The following is a 14,590-nucleotide window of genomic DNA, read 5'->3' on the forward strand; positions in this document are numbered from 1 at the left end:
CAGGCAAGAAAACCCTAACGAAAACTTTCCTGTCTTTGCAGATGGAACTGGACACTTGGGAGGATGTGGAGAACGGGACCAGTGTGGAAGAGTTCATCCTGCTTGGCTTCCCAGGCACGTGGCATTTCCGGGTCTCCCTTGCGGTGCTATTTGCCCTGATCTACTCCCTGACAGTAATGGGCAACACATCCATCATAGCCCTCGTGTGGACAACCAGGAAACTCCAGACCCCAATGTACTTTTTCCTCTGCAATCTCTCCTTTCTGGAGATCTGGTACACTACGGGTGTTGTTCCCAAAGCCATAGGAGTCCTGCTGGGAACGAGCCAGACTATCTCCTTCCGTGTCTGCATCCTGCAGTTGTTCTTTCTTTTGTCTTTGGGCTCCACTGAGAGTTTTCTCCTCTCTGTCATGGCCTATGACCGCTACTTAGCCGTATGCTGCCCCCTGAGATACAGCTCCCTCATGAGCAGGGGCCTCTCTGCTCGCCTGGTGTTTGGCTCCTGGCTGGGAGGCTTTCTGGCCATTTCCCTGCTGGCCTTTCTGACCTCCAGGCTGACGTTCTGTGGGCCAGATGTCATCAATCATTTCCTCTGTGATATCGATTCCTGCCTCGCCCTCTCCTGTAGTGACACGTGGCCCGTGCAGCTGGCAACCTTCCTGGTCTCCATCGTTGTTGTGGTGGCCTCCTGTGTGGGCACCCTGCTCTCCTACGTGTTCATCATCTCCTCCATCCTGAGAATCCAGTCAGCCCATGGCCGCAGAAAGGCCTTTTCCACTTGCTCTGCCCATCTCGGTGTCGTCACGATCTGGTACGGCTCCACCGTGTTCCTGTATGTCATGCCATCGGCCCAGAACTCCCTGGAGCTGAACAAGCTCATCAATACCTTCAACACAGTTATAACTCCGCTCTTGAACCCCTTCATTTACACACTCAGGAACAAAGAAGTGAAGCAAGCTCTTGGGCAGGCTTTCCAGAGAAACTGAAGTGGCTTTTCAAGGGCCTCAGTGGGAGCAGAGAGATTCGCCCTCTCCTGCTCATCACCGCTGTCCTGCACAATCTCTCACCAAAGTGCAAGCGCCCCTGTACATCACAGGGCATGAGGAGACAACGGTTCCCCTAGGGCTCCTCTCACCCACATTACAGCCCTTTTAGGCTAGATCGAACCTCACTTCTAAAGCCCCCACCTCCCTCTGTTTTCTCTGGGGTAAACACCAAATGCCTCACAGTGCTCAAAAGAGCAGCACTCAGGAAGGGTGACCAACCCCTGCAGTAAGGCTTCTCCAACCAGACACGGGAGGAGTGGTTCCTCCCTCAGGTTTGTGTCCCAGTTTGCTCAGTGTTTCACTTTGTCAGGGATTCCCAGAGCGATCCCAGCAGCTGCCCCACTGCTTTAGGAAAGGGCCTGGGTTGCTCTGTTCCCTCTGACTTTTTCAAGGTTCAGCCATGCCCTGTTCTTGTGGTAGTTTCACCAAATCCTGCTCTGGTTCTATGCAGAACTGGCAATGTCTGGACCTCTCCTAGTGGCCATTATTCCTGGCATAAGACACTCAATAAAATTTACATTTCTCTCCCTTCCCTTGACCCAAGGAATGAATGTACTTCTAAATTGGTAATTAAAATTATGCAAGTCACTCTTCAATGCTCAGCTGTGACAATAAGTTGAGGCACAGGACAAGGGAAGGAGATGAACTGGTTCCTTGCTCTGTGTTCAGCTCTTTGAAGCAGAGGGCATTCCCAAGCCTGCTTTGCATTGGTTAGGCTGCAGCTGCCAGGGTTCCAGGACTCTTTTCCTCATCAAAGTCCCTGGATATGGGTGCACCTGGAAAAATACTGAAGGGCTTTTCTTCCCAGCAGCCTAAGTTGGGAAGATACAAGCCAAGGTTACCTCAGTCCCAGGTGCTGCTGCTGGGCAGGCTGAGCTCAGAGCTCCAGGCAAACAGCGGCAGGGAGGGAACCTCTCCCCAGAGCACCCCTCAGGTTTCTGTGCAGCGCTGCACGCTCTGGGCACCAGGGTGGGCTCAGCACACAGAAATAGGCAGCGCTGTCCTGGAGCTCTGCATTCTGCACATGCAGAAACACCTGGGAGTTCTCTGCAGACATCTCAGACGTGAACCTCCCAGTAGCCTTATAAGCATTGTACTTTGCCACCCACAGCAGCCTCTGAGTGGACTGGGTCTGGTGCTGCTGGTACCAAATGATGTAGAATTGAGGTTCACGGGTGGAGAAATTGCAGTGAAGAGTTGCGCTGTGTCCTGCCTGGATGGTTATCTCTGCTGGGAACTGGAACACAGAGTCCTTTTGGGCACCACCTGGGAAGCCAGAAAGGGCTTTCAGCTTTGCTTGCCTTTCAGCCTGTCTGTCTGTCTCTCCAGCACCTTGCTCACTGTCCCCGCTGCCCAGCTCCCTTTTCCCAGCCTCTCAAAGGCTGAGCTCTCTGTCCCTGCTCTCTTCTCTCTCCAGGTCCCTGCCACACCTCACACCCCACATCCCCATCCCTCCCAAGCTGGACCCCATCATTTGCCATCCTCCCCACAGCCCCTGCTCTCCCAACACAAACCCTCGCAGGGCCCCAGGGACTCAGCAGTCCCGGCCCCTCCTTCCACCCCCAACATCACAACCTTGTGCCTCCTTCTGCCCAGCCTCCAGGACCCATCTCACCCGAGGCTGCCAGTGCCAGCAGCGCTGCCAGGAGAAGGAGAACCATGTCCAGTTGCCCGTACCAGCAGGAGGGACCTGATGCTCTGCCCTTGCTCTCTGCTGCCCCTGCCAGCTCCAAGAGGCGTCCAAGCCCCTGCCCGAGGGTGGAGCCAAAGCCCAGCCCTGCTGCTCCACCATGTCCTCAGCACAGGAGCCCTTGGGCTTGGCTGCTGGAGCTTCTTCCTTACAACGATGCTTCAAACACCACACCAGAGTGACCCAGGCTGACAACACTTTATTTTTCCACATGTGACCATCACTGGAGCTGAGTCTTCTGCCCACAGGGCTGCGTTGCTGCCCTGGAGATCCTTAGACCTTTCATCCCAGGACTCAGAAGAAGCCTTCTTTGAGGAATGGGCATGGAACAAATGTGGAAATGAAAAGGCAGCAGTGACGAAAACCAAAGCCCAGTCCATATCATCAGCTGTGATGCTTTGCATTCAAGATGAGCTTGTCAGAACATTGTTGGGTCTGCAAAGGTGCCTCTTGCCCTGTGGCAATGAATGGCAGGGATAAAAGCCAGCCCAAGCCCCTGCTTGCTCAGTCCATTCCTTTGCCTCCTTCTGCTTGGGAACCAGGTGAGTCTGAATCCTCTCCATCCCCACTCAGGAGTGCACTTGGCTGCTCCTCACACACTCCTGTGCTCTGTTTCCTCTCTCTTTCCTCCCCCAGGTACCCTCTGACTCTAAGCCATGTCCTGCTACAACCCGTGCCAGCCCTGCGGCCCGTGCCCGCTGGCCAGCAGCTGCAATGAGTGCTGTGTGCGGCAGTGCCAGAGCTCCACCATCGCCATCGAGCCCTCTCCTGTGGTGGTGACCCTGCCCGGCCCCATCCTCAGCTCCTTCCCTCAGAACACCGTTGTGGGCTCCTCCACCTCCGCTGCTGTTGGCAGCATCCTCAGCTCTCAGGGAGTGCCCATCAACTCCGGGGGCTTTGGCCTCTCTGGCATTGCCGGCCGCTACTGTGGCAGGAGGTTCCTCCTGTGAATAAGATGTTGGAGAAGCTCCAGGGAGACACCTTGAGGAACTTGGAGCATGGTGCTGGACAGAGAACCAAGATCTTTCATTGTGAATACCAAGATAGTTTGAACACTTTTGCCTTTCTTCCGTTTTCCTTGTCTGCTCAGGTTCCCCTTGACAACAAGTTCCACCAGCCCTCTCCTCGTCGGGACCCTCTGTCTCCTCTCCCTTCATGTGGCAGATTGACAGAAATTACAAGAGTACTTCTCTACAGTCAACGATCTCAGACTCTAAGCTGTTCACTGAGCGCCCTGCTTCCTGCTGGGCTCCCTGCACTTTTAACTTCCACTTGGAGTGACTTTGTTTCCCTCTGATGACTCATTAAACTTCTGCTCCATTCAAGCCTGGACTCCGTGTGCTCCTTCCTTCTTGGGTGCTGCCCATGGTTTCAAAGGAGAAAGGTGCTGCTCTGGTGGAGAAGAGGAAGTGGGCATGAGGAGACCCAACCAGAGCTGATCACAAACATACAATGTAGAGAACCCCCATGGGAACACAATGAACCCTGGACTCTGCTGAGGATGCTAAGGACAAGGACAGCAGGACAGGAATGTTCTGGGGAAGGCTAAGTCCACGGCATTGTCTGTGTGCTCACAGGCTGCACAGAGAGGGGACCAGGCAAATGCATCCAGTATTTCTCCTGCGGGCAGTGTATCTCCTGCACAGTGTATCCTGCACAGTGTATCTACTTGTAGCAGAGGTCTCTGACCTTCGATGAGACCGGCTGAGCTCTTAGATCATAGAGGAAACACCTTACATCACCCTAAAAACTTGGAGTCCCTGGGCCCTGTTGCTCACGGCTTTCCTTTCTCATGCTTTCTGGAAGCAACAATAGCCCAGCACAGTTACACAGAGAAGAAATCACTTTCTAACACTGTTATTTATTAAGAATAGTACAATTCTAGTGATAACAGCAATGTAAGAGGCCAGAGATTGACCAGCATATACTGCAAGGTAACTCAAATCCCTGTTGTGGCACCGACATGGCTCTGTGCCTCTTGATTGGGCCCTGTAACCTCATTTCATCCTCAGTCCCATTGAAGATTTGTATCCTTAATAATTCATTCATTCATTCTATATCTAAGCGTAATATAAAAAGTGATCTGATTGTTCCAAACAGGAATCATCCATGGGTCACAGAAAGGTTCCTCTCCATCAGCCTCCAGCCAGCCTGGCTGGCCGGGACACACCATCCCCTGCTGCCTGGGCAGCTCAGCACAACAGCCCTGCTCCCTGGGGAGGAGCTGGACATGATCCCAGAGCCCTCCATATCCACTGAGGAGCCTGCAAGGAGCCTAGGACATTCCTGGGCTGCATTTATGTGTTGGGCTCTTTGCTTCTGGGCTCTGCACATGGAGAAGTCTTGGGCTTTGGCAATATTGGTACAGCTGAAAAAGTCCTGCAGGGCTTTTCTTCCCAGCAGCCCAAGTTGGGAAGATAGAAGCCCAGATTCCCTGAGCCCCAAGTGCTGCTGCTGTGGAGGCTGAGCTCAGAGCTCCAGGCAAGCAGTGGCAGGGAGGGAACAGCTCCCCAGAGCACCCCCCACATTTTTGTGCAGCGCTGCACGCTCCGGGCACCAGGGTGGGCTCAGCGCACAGAAATAGGCAGCGCTGTCCTGGAGCTCCACACCCTGCACGTGCAAAAACACCTGGGAGTTTTCTGCAGACAACACAGAGGAGAATCTCGCTGAATCCATACGAGGTTTGCTTTTTGTCACCCACAGCAGCCTCTGAGGGGGCTGGGTCTGGCGATGCTGGTACCAGAAGAGGTAGGGAGCATAATCGCTGGTGGAGAAATTGCAGTGCAGAGTTGCGCTGTGTCCTTCCTGGATGGTCATCTCTGCTGGGAACTGGAACACAGAGTCCTTTTGGGCACCACCTGGGAAGCCAGAAAGGGCTTTCAGCTTTGCTTGCCTGTCAGCCTGTCTGTCTGTCTCTCCAGCACCTTGCCGACTGTCCCCACTGCCCAGCTCCCTTTTCCCAGCCTCTCAAAGCCTGAGCTCTCTGTCCCTGCTCTCTTCTCTCTCCAGGACCCTGCCACCCCTCACACCAGACATAACCATCCCTCCTGAGCTGGACCCCATCCTTTGCTGTCCTTCTGCCTAGCCTCCCGCTCCCATCTCACCCGAGGCTGCCAGTGCCAGCAGCGCTGCCAGGAGAAGGAGGACCATGTCCCGCTGTCCCTGCCAGCAGGAGGGACCTGATGCTCAGCCCTTGCTCTCTGCTGCCCCTGTCAGCTCCAAGAGGTGTCCAAGCCCCAGCCCTGAGGGTGGAGCCAAAGCCCAGCCCTGCTGCTCCACCCTGTCCTCACAGTATTTCTCCTGCAGGCAGTGTTAGGCAGGATGGGGTGAAAACCCATCAGCAAACAAACCCACCTGGGGAGGCAACAACCAGGGACAATCAAGGTGAGCTGAGGAGGGAGGAAAAGAGAAGGATGGGTCACGTCCTCCTCCTGATCATGTAACCTACTGCTCCAGCAGATGTTTTGCTTTGCAGAATGTCAGGAGTGGAACACAAGCAGCCGTTGAGGGTTATAGTGACCCCTGTATTCGGGTCAATGTTTCCTCTCATTCCTGCAGTCCTGTGGCCTTTGCCAGCATGGAGCTGCAGGGAAAATTTGCCTATGGCTCAGGATGCTGCCTGGCTGGAAACCAAAAGCCAACTGTGTAAAGCTTTTCAGTAGAACATACACAGAATAAACCCGTCCCCCAGGCTCAGCCTTGCCAGCCTCAGCCCCTCCCTGCCCTGCATTTTTGCCCAGCCCAGGCAGCTCCTGCACCAGCGGGTCCCACACAGCACAGAGGTACAAGGCACTGTCAGAGCCCTCAACTTCCTCCAGCTGCAGGAGGCTGGATTTCTCTGTGGGGTTCAGCGACGTGGTTAGATGGCCGCTCTGCTTGGAGCCAGCTCCTACATGAGAGGCGATCCGCTGGGGAGCCTGGCCTTTCTTCTGCTGGTACCAGAACAAGCCATAAAACCTGGAAGTCTGGTAGATGCAGTTTGTGTGAAAGGTGTCTCCCTGTTTCACTGTGACTTCTCCTTCTTGCTGGGTGACGGTGACCTGCCCCAGGGTGCCTGGAGGAAAGCAAGGGTCAGCATCTCTGCAGGGAAAGGCTCTGAGCTGCAAACCATGAGGGGATGCAAAGTGTGGGAGGAGAAGCATCCCTTTACCTAGCTGAGAAGGGAAAGCCTCAGAAGAGCACGGGAAAGGGAGATCCCCAAGGGCTGAGCTTGGCTCTCAGTCAGGCCATTGTTCTCCACTGTGGTGCTGCCTGGAGTCTCCAGGACACAGCCTGGAGTGCCTGACCCTCCTCTGCTGCCTCCAGGACACCACCAGCAGCGGCAGGGTCCCGGCAACTCCTGGAAAGCTGATACGTCATTCTCTCCGTACAGAGAATTGTTGTGGGGCTGAGGGTCTGCTGGGGAGAAGAGGAATTGTGCCTCCAGCCCAAGGCAATGCTCACCCAGTGGCTGCCTCAGGAAGGCAGTGAGGAGGAGATACGCAAGGTGCCTGCTGCAACCACTCATCCTGCAGGGGTGAGAGGGACTGAGAGACTCCCACATCCCCCCCTCAGAATCTAAGAGAGCAGAGCTGCCTTCAAGGACTTTGCAACGGAAGCAGAGAGTGCAATGGGGAGGAGAAAATGCTTGTTCCTAGCACAGCTGCAATGCTTGTGCTGGGCTCCTCCCTCCTCCAGCAGTGAGCAGTGTGGCTCCTGCAGCCTAGACCTTCTGCCTTTCCAAGATGAGGACTCTAAGGGGGTCACCAGGGTCTTCCCCTCCTAAGCGGCCTCTTGCACATGTTGTGCAATACCATTTCCTTTGGATACCATTCCCTTTCTGGGTTGCAAGAACACATTGTCAGCTCCTGCTGTGTTTCTCATCCTCTAGATCCTCAAGCTATTCTCTTCAGGGCTGCTCTCAGTCCATTCTCCACACAACCTGTGCTTGTCCTTGGCATTGCCCTGATACTCCAGTGTCCCAAGTCCCTGAGCCTGGACACCTTCCCCCCACAATATAACCACTACCCAAACTCCTTTTTTCAGTTGTGCACAGGCTGAGGAGCCCCAGCTGAGATCCAGCCTTCCTTGGGCCCAGCTCTAAACCAGAGGCCGACTGCCTCTGAGCTGTGACTTTGGCAAACCTTGAGCCCCCGTGGGTCTGGACAATGCTCATCCAAGCTTTCATCCTTTCTCTAGGACTCTACATACAGAATAAATGCTGCTGTGTTTTGCATAGAGGGAAATCCTCTGCAACAGCCTCATGTTCTGGAACCTAAGGAGAAACTGTGAAGGTTTCAGTCCCCTCTCCATCAGCTTCTCCTGCCTGCATTGAGCTGAAACTCATGACTCTGCAGGATGGTTCCCAGTGCTGTCTGAGAACCCTGGTGGAAAAAATGGAGAAGATTGGAAGAACAAGTAACCTGATTCCCCTTAGGTTTCTTGATGCCAGTGGCAGTGGTGATGGTGCTGACAATGCCTGGTGGCTGGGGAATCAGACCAGGACATGGGCCAAATGGGGCTGGGTGGGGTGAGGTGGCCCAGTGAACAGAGCAGCATCGACCCTGGTTGTTGAGATTGGGACTCTCAGAGAACCATGGAACCATGGACTGAGAGAATGATTGGTTTGGAGCAGACACAGAAAGGTCATTGGGTCCAACCCTCCTGCCACGTGGAAGGACGAACTGTCGGTTAATCAGGTTGCTCAAAGCCCTGTCCACCAGACCTTGAAGACGTCCAGTGATGGGGCACCCCCAGCTTCTCTGGGGAACTGGGCCCGTGTCTGTCAGCCTCAGCGTGGGCAATCCTTCCTTCTGTCCCACCTCAATCTCCCCTCTTTCAGTTTATACCCGTTACCTTTTGTTCTGTCACCACAGCCCCACGTCTCTTGGTCTCTCTCCATCTGGCCTTTAATCCCCTTCAAGTAACATTTCTTTCTCTTGGTAGAGAGGGGGTTTCTCTTCAAGCAACTTCCCCAGCACAGCTTCCTCCCTGCTGTCCCAGCCCCATCATCTGCAGGTGCAGGGCATCTGGCTGCCCCAGATAAGCAGCCCTTTGCTGCCAGGGGAACAGGACAGGGTGGCTGCTCTGCCTGCCCTGACCTGGAACAGCTCCCACCCCTCCCCACCAGCCCTACAGGGACCACCAGGGATGGCTGGAGCTTGTCAGCCCTTGGGATCCATTTGCCTTGGCCAGTGGAGAACCCTGGAGCTGCAGCAGTGGGGCTGGGGCTTTGATTTTGTCTCTCCTGCACAGGCTTTGCAAAGGAAGGGGCTGAATGTGCAGCCAAGGTCCTGCAGATTGGACCACGATGCACCTTGTGTCTTGCCTGTAAGAAGAACACAGAGGATTGGCAGCAGAGCCCCAAGCCACCCTCTGAGGAACACATCCGCACACTCCTCATGCTCACAGGATTGCTGCTGCTGCTGCAGGGTATATAGGGAATAGGCTCCTGATGAATCTTTGCCACCTCTTTTAGAACCACTGGTGGTGGGAGTGCTCTGCCCAAGTTCAGTCACTTTTTATTTAGTATTTAGGGTCCACTGTGTATTTAATTCCCCTCAAGGGGTCACTGTTTCACCAGAAGGGTCTTTTATCCCTAAGCACAATCAGCATAAAAGCCCAGGCTCTCAGATAGTCTGTAAAATCCAGTTTTCCGAAGTTATTACAGTAGGAATGGTAACAAATGATTAGCAGTGATCAAAAAGTAAACTGGAATAGCTTTAAAAGGAAATATGTCTAATCATTACTAGAAAGCAATAAGTACAGTGATTAAGAAAGATACATCACCAATTGTCCCTTTACCATAATCATCATCATGCAGATCCACATTCCCTGGGGGGCTTGATCTTCCCAGGAAGGATTTAGACATCCAGTCCCTGGACAACTGATAGAGCCTACACAGTGTATCGACTTATAACTGAGGTCTCCGACCATTGCTGAGAGCTGCTGAACTTTTAGACTATTGAGCAAACCCCTGCTGCTCATGGCCTCTCTATCTCATGTTTCTGGCACCAGCAATAGATGTGCATAATCACATGGAGAATAAATAACTTTCTGACTCACTTAAGAACAGCACTATTCCTGTGATAACAGTGATGTAAGAGGCCACAGATTGACCAGCATATACTGCAAGGTAACACAAATCCCTGTTGGGGCACCGACATTGCTCTGTGCCTCTTGATTGGGCCCTGTAACCTCATTTCATCCTCAGGCCCATTGAGGATTGGTATCCTTAATAATTCATTCATTCATTCTAGATCTAAGTGCAATATAAAAAGTGATCTGATTGTTCTAAACAGGAATCATCCATGGGTCACAGAAAGGTTCCTCTCCATCAGCCTGCAGCCAGCCTGGCTGGCCGGGACACGCCATCCCCTGCTGCCTGGGCAGCTCAGCACAACAGCCCTGCTCCCTGGGGAGGAGCTGGACATGATCCCAGAGCCCTCCAAATCCACTGAGGAGCCTGCAAGGAGCCGACAAGGAGCCTAGGACATTCCTGGGCTGCATTTGTGCGTTGGACTATTTGCTTCTGAGTTCTGAACATGGAGAGGTCTTGGGTCTTTGGCAATACTGGTACAGGTGGAAAAATACTGAAGGGCTTTTCTTCCCAGCAGCCAAAGGTGGGAAGATAGAAGCCCAGCTCCCCTGAGACCCAAGTGCTGCTGCTGTGCAGGGTGAGCTCAAAGCTCCAGGCAAGTTGTGGCAGGGAGGGAACGGCTCCCCAGAGCACCCCCATGTTTCTGTGCAGCGCTGCATGCTCTGGGCACCAGGGTGGGCTCAGCGCACAGAAATAGGCAGCGCTGTCCTGGAGCTCCACATCTTGCACGTGCAGAAACACCTGGGAATCATCGGCAGACATCACAGAGGAGAATCTCCCTGAATCCACATGTCGTTTCCATTTGGCCACCCACAGCAGCTGCTGAGGGGACTGGGTCTGGTGCTGCTGGTACCAGAGGATGAAGAAACCACGAGTGCTAGCTGAGAAATTGCACTGCAGAGTTGCGCTGTGTCCTTCCTGGATGGTCATCTCTGCTGGGAACTGGAACACAGAGTTCTTTTGGGCACCACCTGGGAAGCCAGAAAGGGCTTTCAGCTTTGCTTGCCTGCCTCCCTGTCTCTCTGTCTCTCCAGCACCTTGCTCACTTTCACCACTGCCCTGCTCTCTTTTCCCAGCCTCTCAAAGCCTGAGCTCTCTGTCCCTGCTCTCTTCTCTCTCCAGGACCCTGCCACCCCTCACACCCCACATCCCCATCCCTCCCAAGCTGGACCCCATAATTGCGTCCCATCCCACAGCCCCTGCTCTCCCGACACAAACCCTCCCAGGGCCCCAGGGACTCAGCACTCCCGGCTCCTCCTTCCACCCCCAACACCACAACCTTGTGCCTCCTTCTGCCCAGCCTCCCGCTCCCATCTCACCCAAGGCTGCCAGTGCCAGCAGCGCTGCCAGAAGAAGGAGGACCATGTCCCACTGTCCCTGCCAGCAGGAGGGACCTGATGCTCAGCCCTTGCCCTCTGCTGCCCCTGCCAGCTCCAAGAGGCGTCCAAGCCCCAGCCCCGAGGGTGGAGCCAAAGCCCAGCCCTGCTGCTCCACCATGTCCTCAGCACAGGAGCCCTTGGGCTTGGCTGCTGGAGCTTCTTCCTTACAACGATGCTTTAAACACCACACCAGAGTGACCCAGGCTGACAACACTTTATTTTTCCACATGTGACCATCTCTGGAGCTGAGTCTGCCTACAGGGCTGTGTTCCTGCCTTGGAAATCCTTAGACCTTTCATCCCAGGACTCAGAAGAAGCCTTCACTGGGGTTTGGACATGGAACAAATGTGGAAATGAAAAGGCAGCAGTGATGGAAACCAAAGCCCAGTCCATATCATCAGCTGTGATGCTTTGCATTGAAGATGAGCTTGTCAGAAAATTGTTGCTTCTGCAAAGGTGCCTCTGGTCCTGGGGCAATGAAGGGCAGGGATAAAAGCCAGCCCAAGCCCCTGCTCACTCAGTCCATTCCTTTGCCTCCTTCTGCTTGGGAACCAGGTGAGTCTGAATCCTCTCCAATCCCACTCAGGAGTGCACTTGGCTGCTTCTCACACACTCCTGTGCTCTGCTTCCTCTCTCTTCCCTCTCCCAGGTACCCTCTGACTCTGAGCCATGTCCTGCTACAACCCGTGCCAGCCCTGCCAGCCCTGCGGCCCGTGCCCGCTGGCCAGCAGCTGCAATGAGTGCTGTGTGCGGCAGTGCCAGGACTCCGTTGTGGTCATCGAGCCCTCTCCTGTGGTGGTGACCCTGCCCGGCCCCATCTTCAGCTCCTTCCCTCAGAACACCGTTGTGGGCTCCTCCACCTCCGCTGCTGTTGGCAGCATCCTCAGCTCTCAGGGAGTGCCCATCAAGTCCGGGGGCTTTGGCCTCTCTGGCATTGCCGGCCGCTACTGTGGCAGGAGGTCCCTCCTGTAAATAAGATGTTGGAGAAGCCCCTGGGAGACACCTTGAGGAACTCGGAACAGCGTGCTCCGCAGGGAACCAAGATCTTTCATGGTGCATACCATGAGCATCAAACAGTTTTGCCTTTCTTCCATTTTCCTTGTCTGCTTTGACTCCCCTTGACAGCAAGTTCCACCAAGCCGTCTCCTGGTGGGGACCCTCTGTCTCATTTCACTTCATGGGGCAGATTAACAGAAATCTCATGGGAACTTCTCTACAGCCTTCTCTACAGTTCTTCACAGACTCTAGCCTTATCACTGGGTGCCCCGCTTTTTGCTGGGCGCCCTGCACTTCTAACTTCCACTTGGAGTGACTTTGTTTCCCTCTTCTCACTCATTAAAGTTCTGCTCTATTGAAGCCTTGTCTCTGTGTGCTTGTTCCTTCTTGGGTGCTGCCCATGCTTTCAAAGGGGAAAGGTGCTTCTGTGGAGGAGAAGAGGAAGAGGACACAAGGAGACCCTTTTCCTTTCACAGACGACGGGTAGGCCGGGATCTCCTGCAGGGTCTCTTCTTTGGGCACCATCCCTCAGCTCTGAGTACGTTCTCCCTAGTGCTCCACAGGCAGTGACCATCGGGCTTTGCCTTTCTGTGTCTGCCCTCAGCTGCTCAGAAAGCATCAATAGTCCCATGAGCTCTGTAGGAAGGACCTTCCTGTCAGTCTGGCTGGTGTAGGGTATGTGAGGCTGTGGGAGATGATTTGATTTGCCAAATGGAAGTGCTGGTAAAGCAAGGAACAGGCTTTGGGCTGGTTATAGCTGCTTATTCAGCTTCCTCTCCCCTACATCACAAAATCCAGAAGGCATGGGCAGCCGTAGCTGGAAAAAGTGCTCCGTGTTCTGAATTCTTGAAAGCTGGAAATTCGAGCTGATCCTGTAGGAGCTGAGGGGAACCATCATGGAAATGGGGGCAGTAGAAGGGTTTATTCTTAGAGGAGATCAAGTTCTTCTCTTACAGAGCGTGCAGGGGAATATGAAGATCAGCAAAGACAAGGACAGTGGGGGCACTTCCCAGGAGAGCTGCAGGTGAGTGCAGAGCCATTTGCTCTTTCATTCATTCCCCTTGAGAGTTCGTGCTCAGACATTGTTGCCTTTCTGTGGGAGAAGTGTTTTTACACATAGATCTCATCGCTCTGCTTGGTGGTAACTTCTCCTGCAGCCACTTCAGTCTCCTGCCCTCTTTCCTACATGAAAATCCAAATGTCTTGACAAAAACATTCAAGTTGAAGAATGGAAACCCTCACACCAATCTCCTCCTCCAGGGAATTGCGGTTGATGAAGCATCTCTCAGAAGCACTGAAGGCCAATCTTTGATTAAACAGTTTCACATTCATGTCTGAAATACCTTTTCACCAGTCATGCTATCAATAAACATCATCTGCAGCAGCATGGCTGGGCTTCCAATCCCCACCACAGGAGACCTCATAATGATGGCAGCATCTGCAATTATCCTTGCTTGAGAGGAAGGTATGTCATTTCTTCTGAAAGACCAGGGAGCCCTTTGGTCCAGGCACTGCCAAGGTGCTGCTCTGGGTCTTGGCGTGAGCTCTCGTTTGCCTGCCCAACCCAAGAGACCTTGGAAAGGCAGTGGAAAAGCACAGGATCCATGCAGGTTTTACACCTCAAACAAGGGCCTTGTAACCAGAGATTGGGTTTGCTTCATGGTGATTGGACCCATCTCCTGAGAGAGCAGCAGCTGTTTTTCACATGGCTCTTACCCCTTGCTGAACCCTGTGATTTGGCTCCGGAGAAACAGGGATGTGGAAGCTGCTGGCATTTGTTCCCATGCAATGAACAACTGGCAGGGATGTTTGACAGCTGAAAGGAGGAGCAGAACTGTTTCCTTTGAAGAAATCTTCAACTGACAAAAATAGGCCAGCGCTTCTGTGGGTGGGATGCGCACACTCTCCTGTGCCCCAGAGTGTGTCGTGTGAGTGACCAAGCACTGGCATGTGGTGCCTGGGGTGGTTACAGAGTCTCTTTCCTTAGAGATATTCAGCACCTACCTCAAGACAGCCCTGAGCACCTGGCTCTGGATGGCCCTGCCTGAGCAGGTAGTTGGACCAGATGACCACCAGAGGTCCCTCCCCACCTCATGTGATTCGTAATTCTCTGAATCAGTGAGAGCAGCTGATGTTGATCAGCTCAGAGCTCCCAGCATCTGGAGGGATCGAAGGGCATCAGGATTGTCTTCTCTTTCTTTCTAGACCTAGCACTAATAAATGGCATTTAAGGAACGCCTTGAAGAGCCTGAGTGCCTGTCTTACCTGGGTCTGTTAGTATCATTTGTGGTGTCCCAGCCTCAGAGTTTGCAGCCTGAGGGGAGTCTGGCTTGTCCCAGGCACATCATCCTCTGCTGATGTGTGAATACACCCCTCAGGATCCCCTCCCTTTTCAGAACCG

The 14,590-nt window shown here is 53.7% G+C and overlaps 1 protein-coding gene across 1 annotated transcript in view; it reads left to right on the forward strand.

The window, feature by feature from the left end:
- The window catches only part of LOC138731236 (olfactory receptor 6F1-like), a 46,940-nt gene extending 45,809 nt beyond the window's left edge, over positions 1-1,131 (forward strand). Inside the window, exon 3 of the mRNA XM_069877047.1 lies at positions 42-1,131. Coding sequence (XP_069733148.1) covers positions 42-986 — 945 coding nt within the window. The 3' untranslated portion in view covers positions 987-1,131. The remainder of the gene's footprint in view (positions 1-41) is intronic.
- The last annotated feature ends 13,459 nt before the right edge of the window (positions 1,132-14,590 follow it).

Source organism: Phaenicophaeus curvirostris, chromosome 26 (genome assembly GCF_032191515.1).
Source record: "Phaenicophaeus curvirostris isolate KB17595 chromosome 26, BPBGC_Pcur_1.0, whole genome shotgun sequence".
Taxonomy (NCBI): Eukaryota; Metazoa; Chordata; class Aves; order Cuculiformes; family Cuculidae; genus Phaenicophaeus; species Phaenicophaeus curvirostris.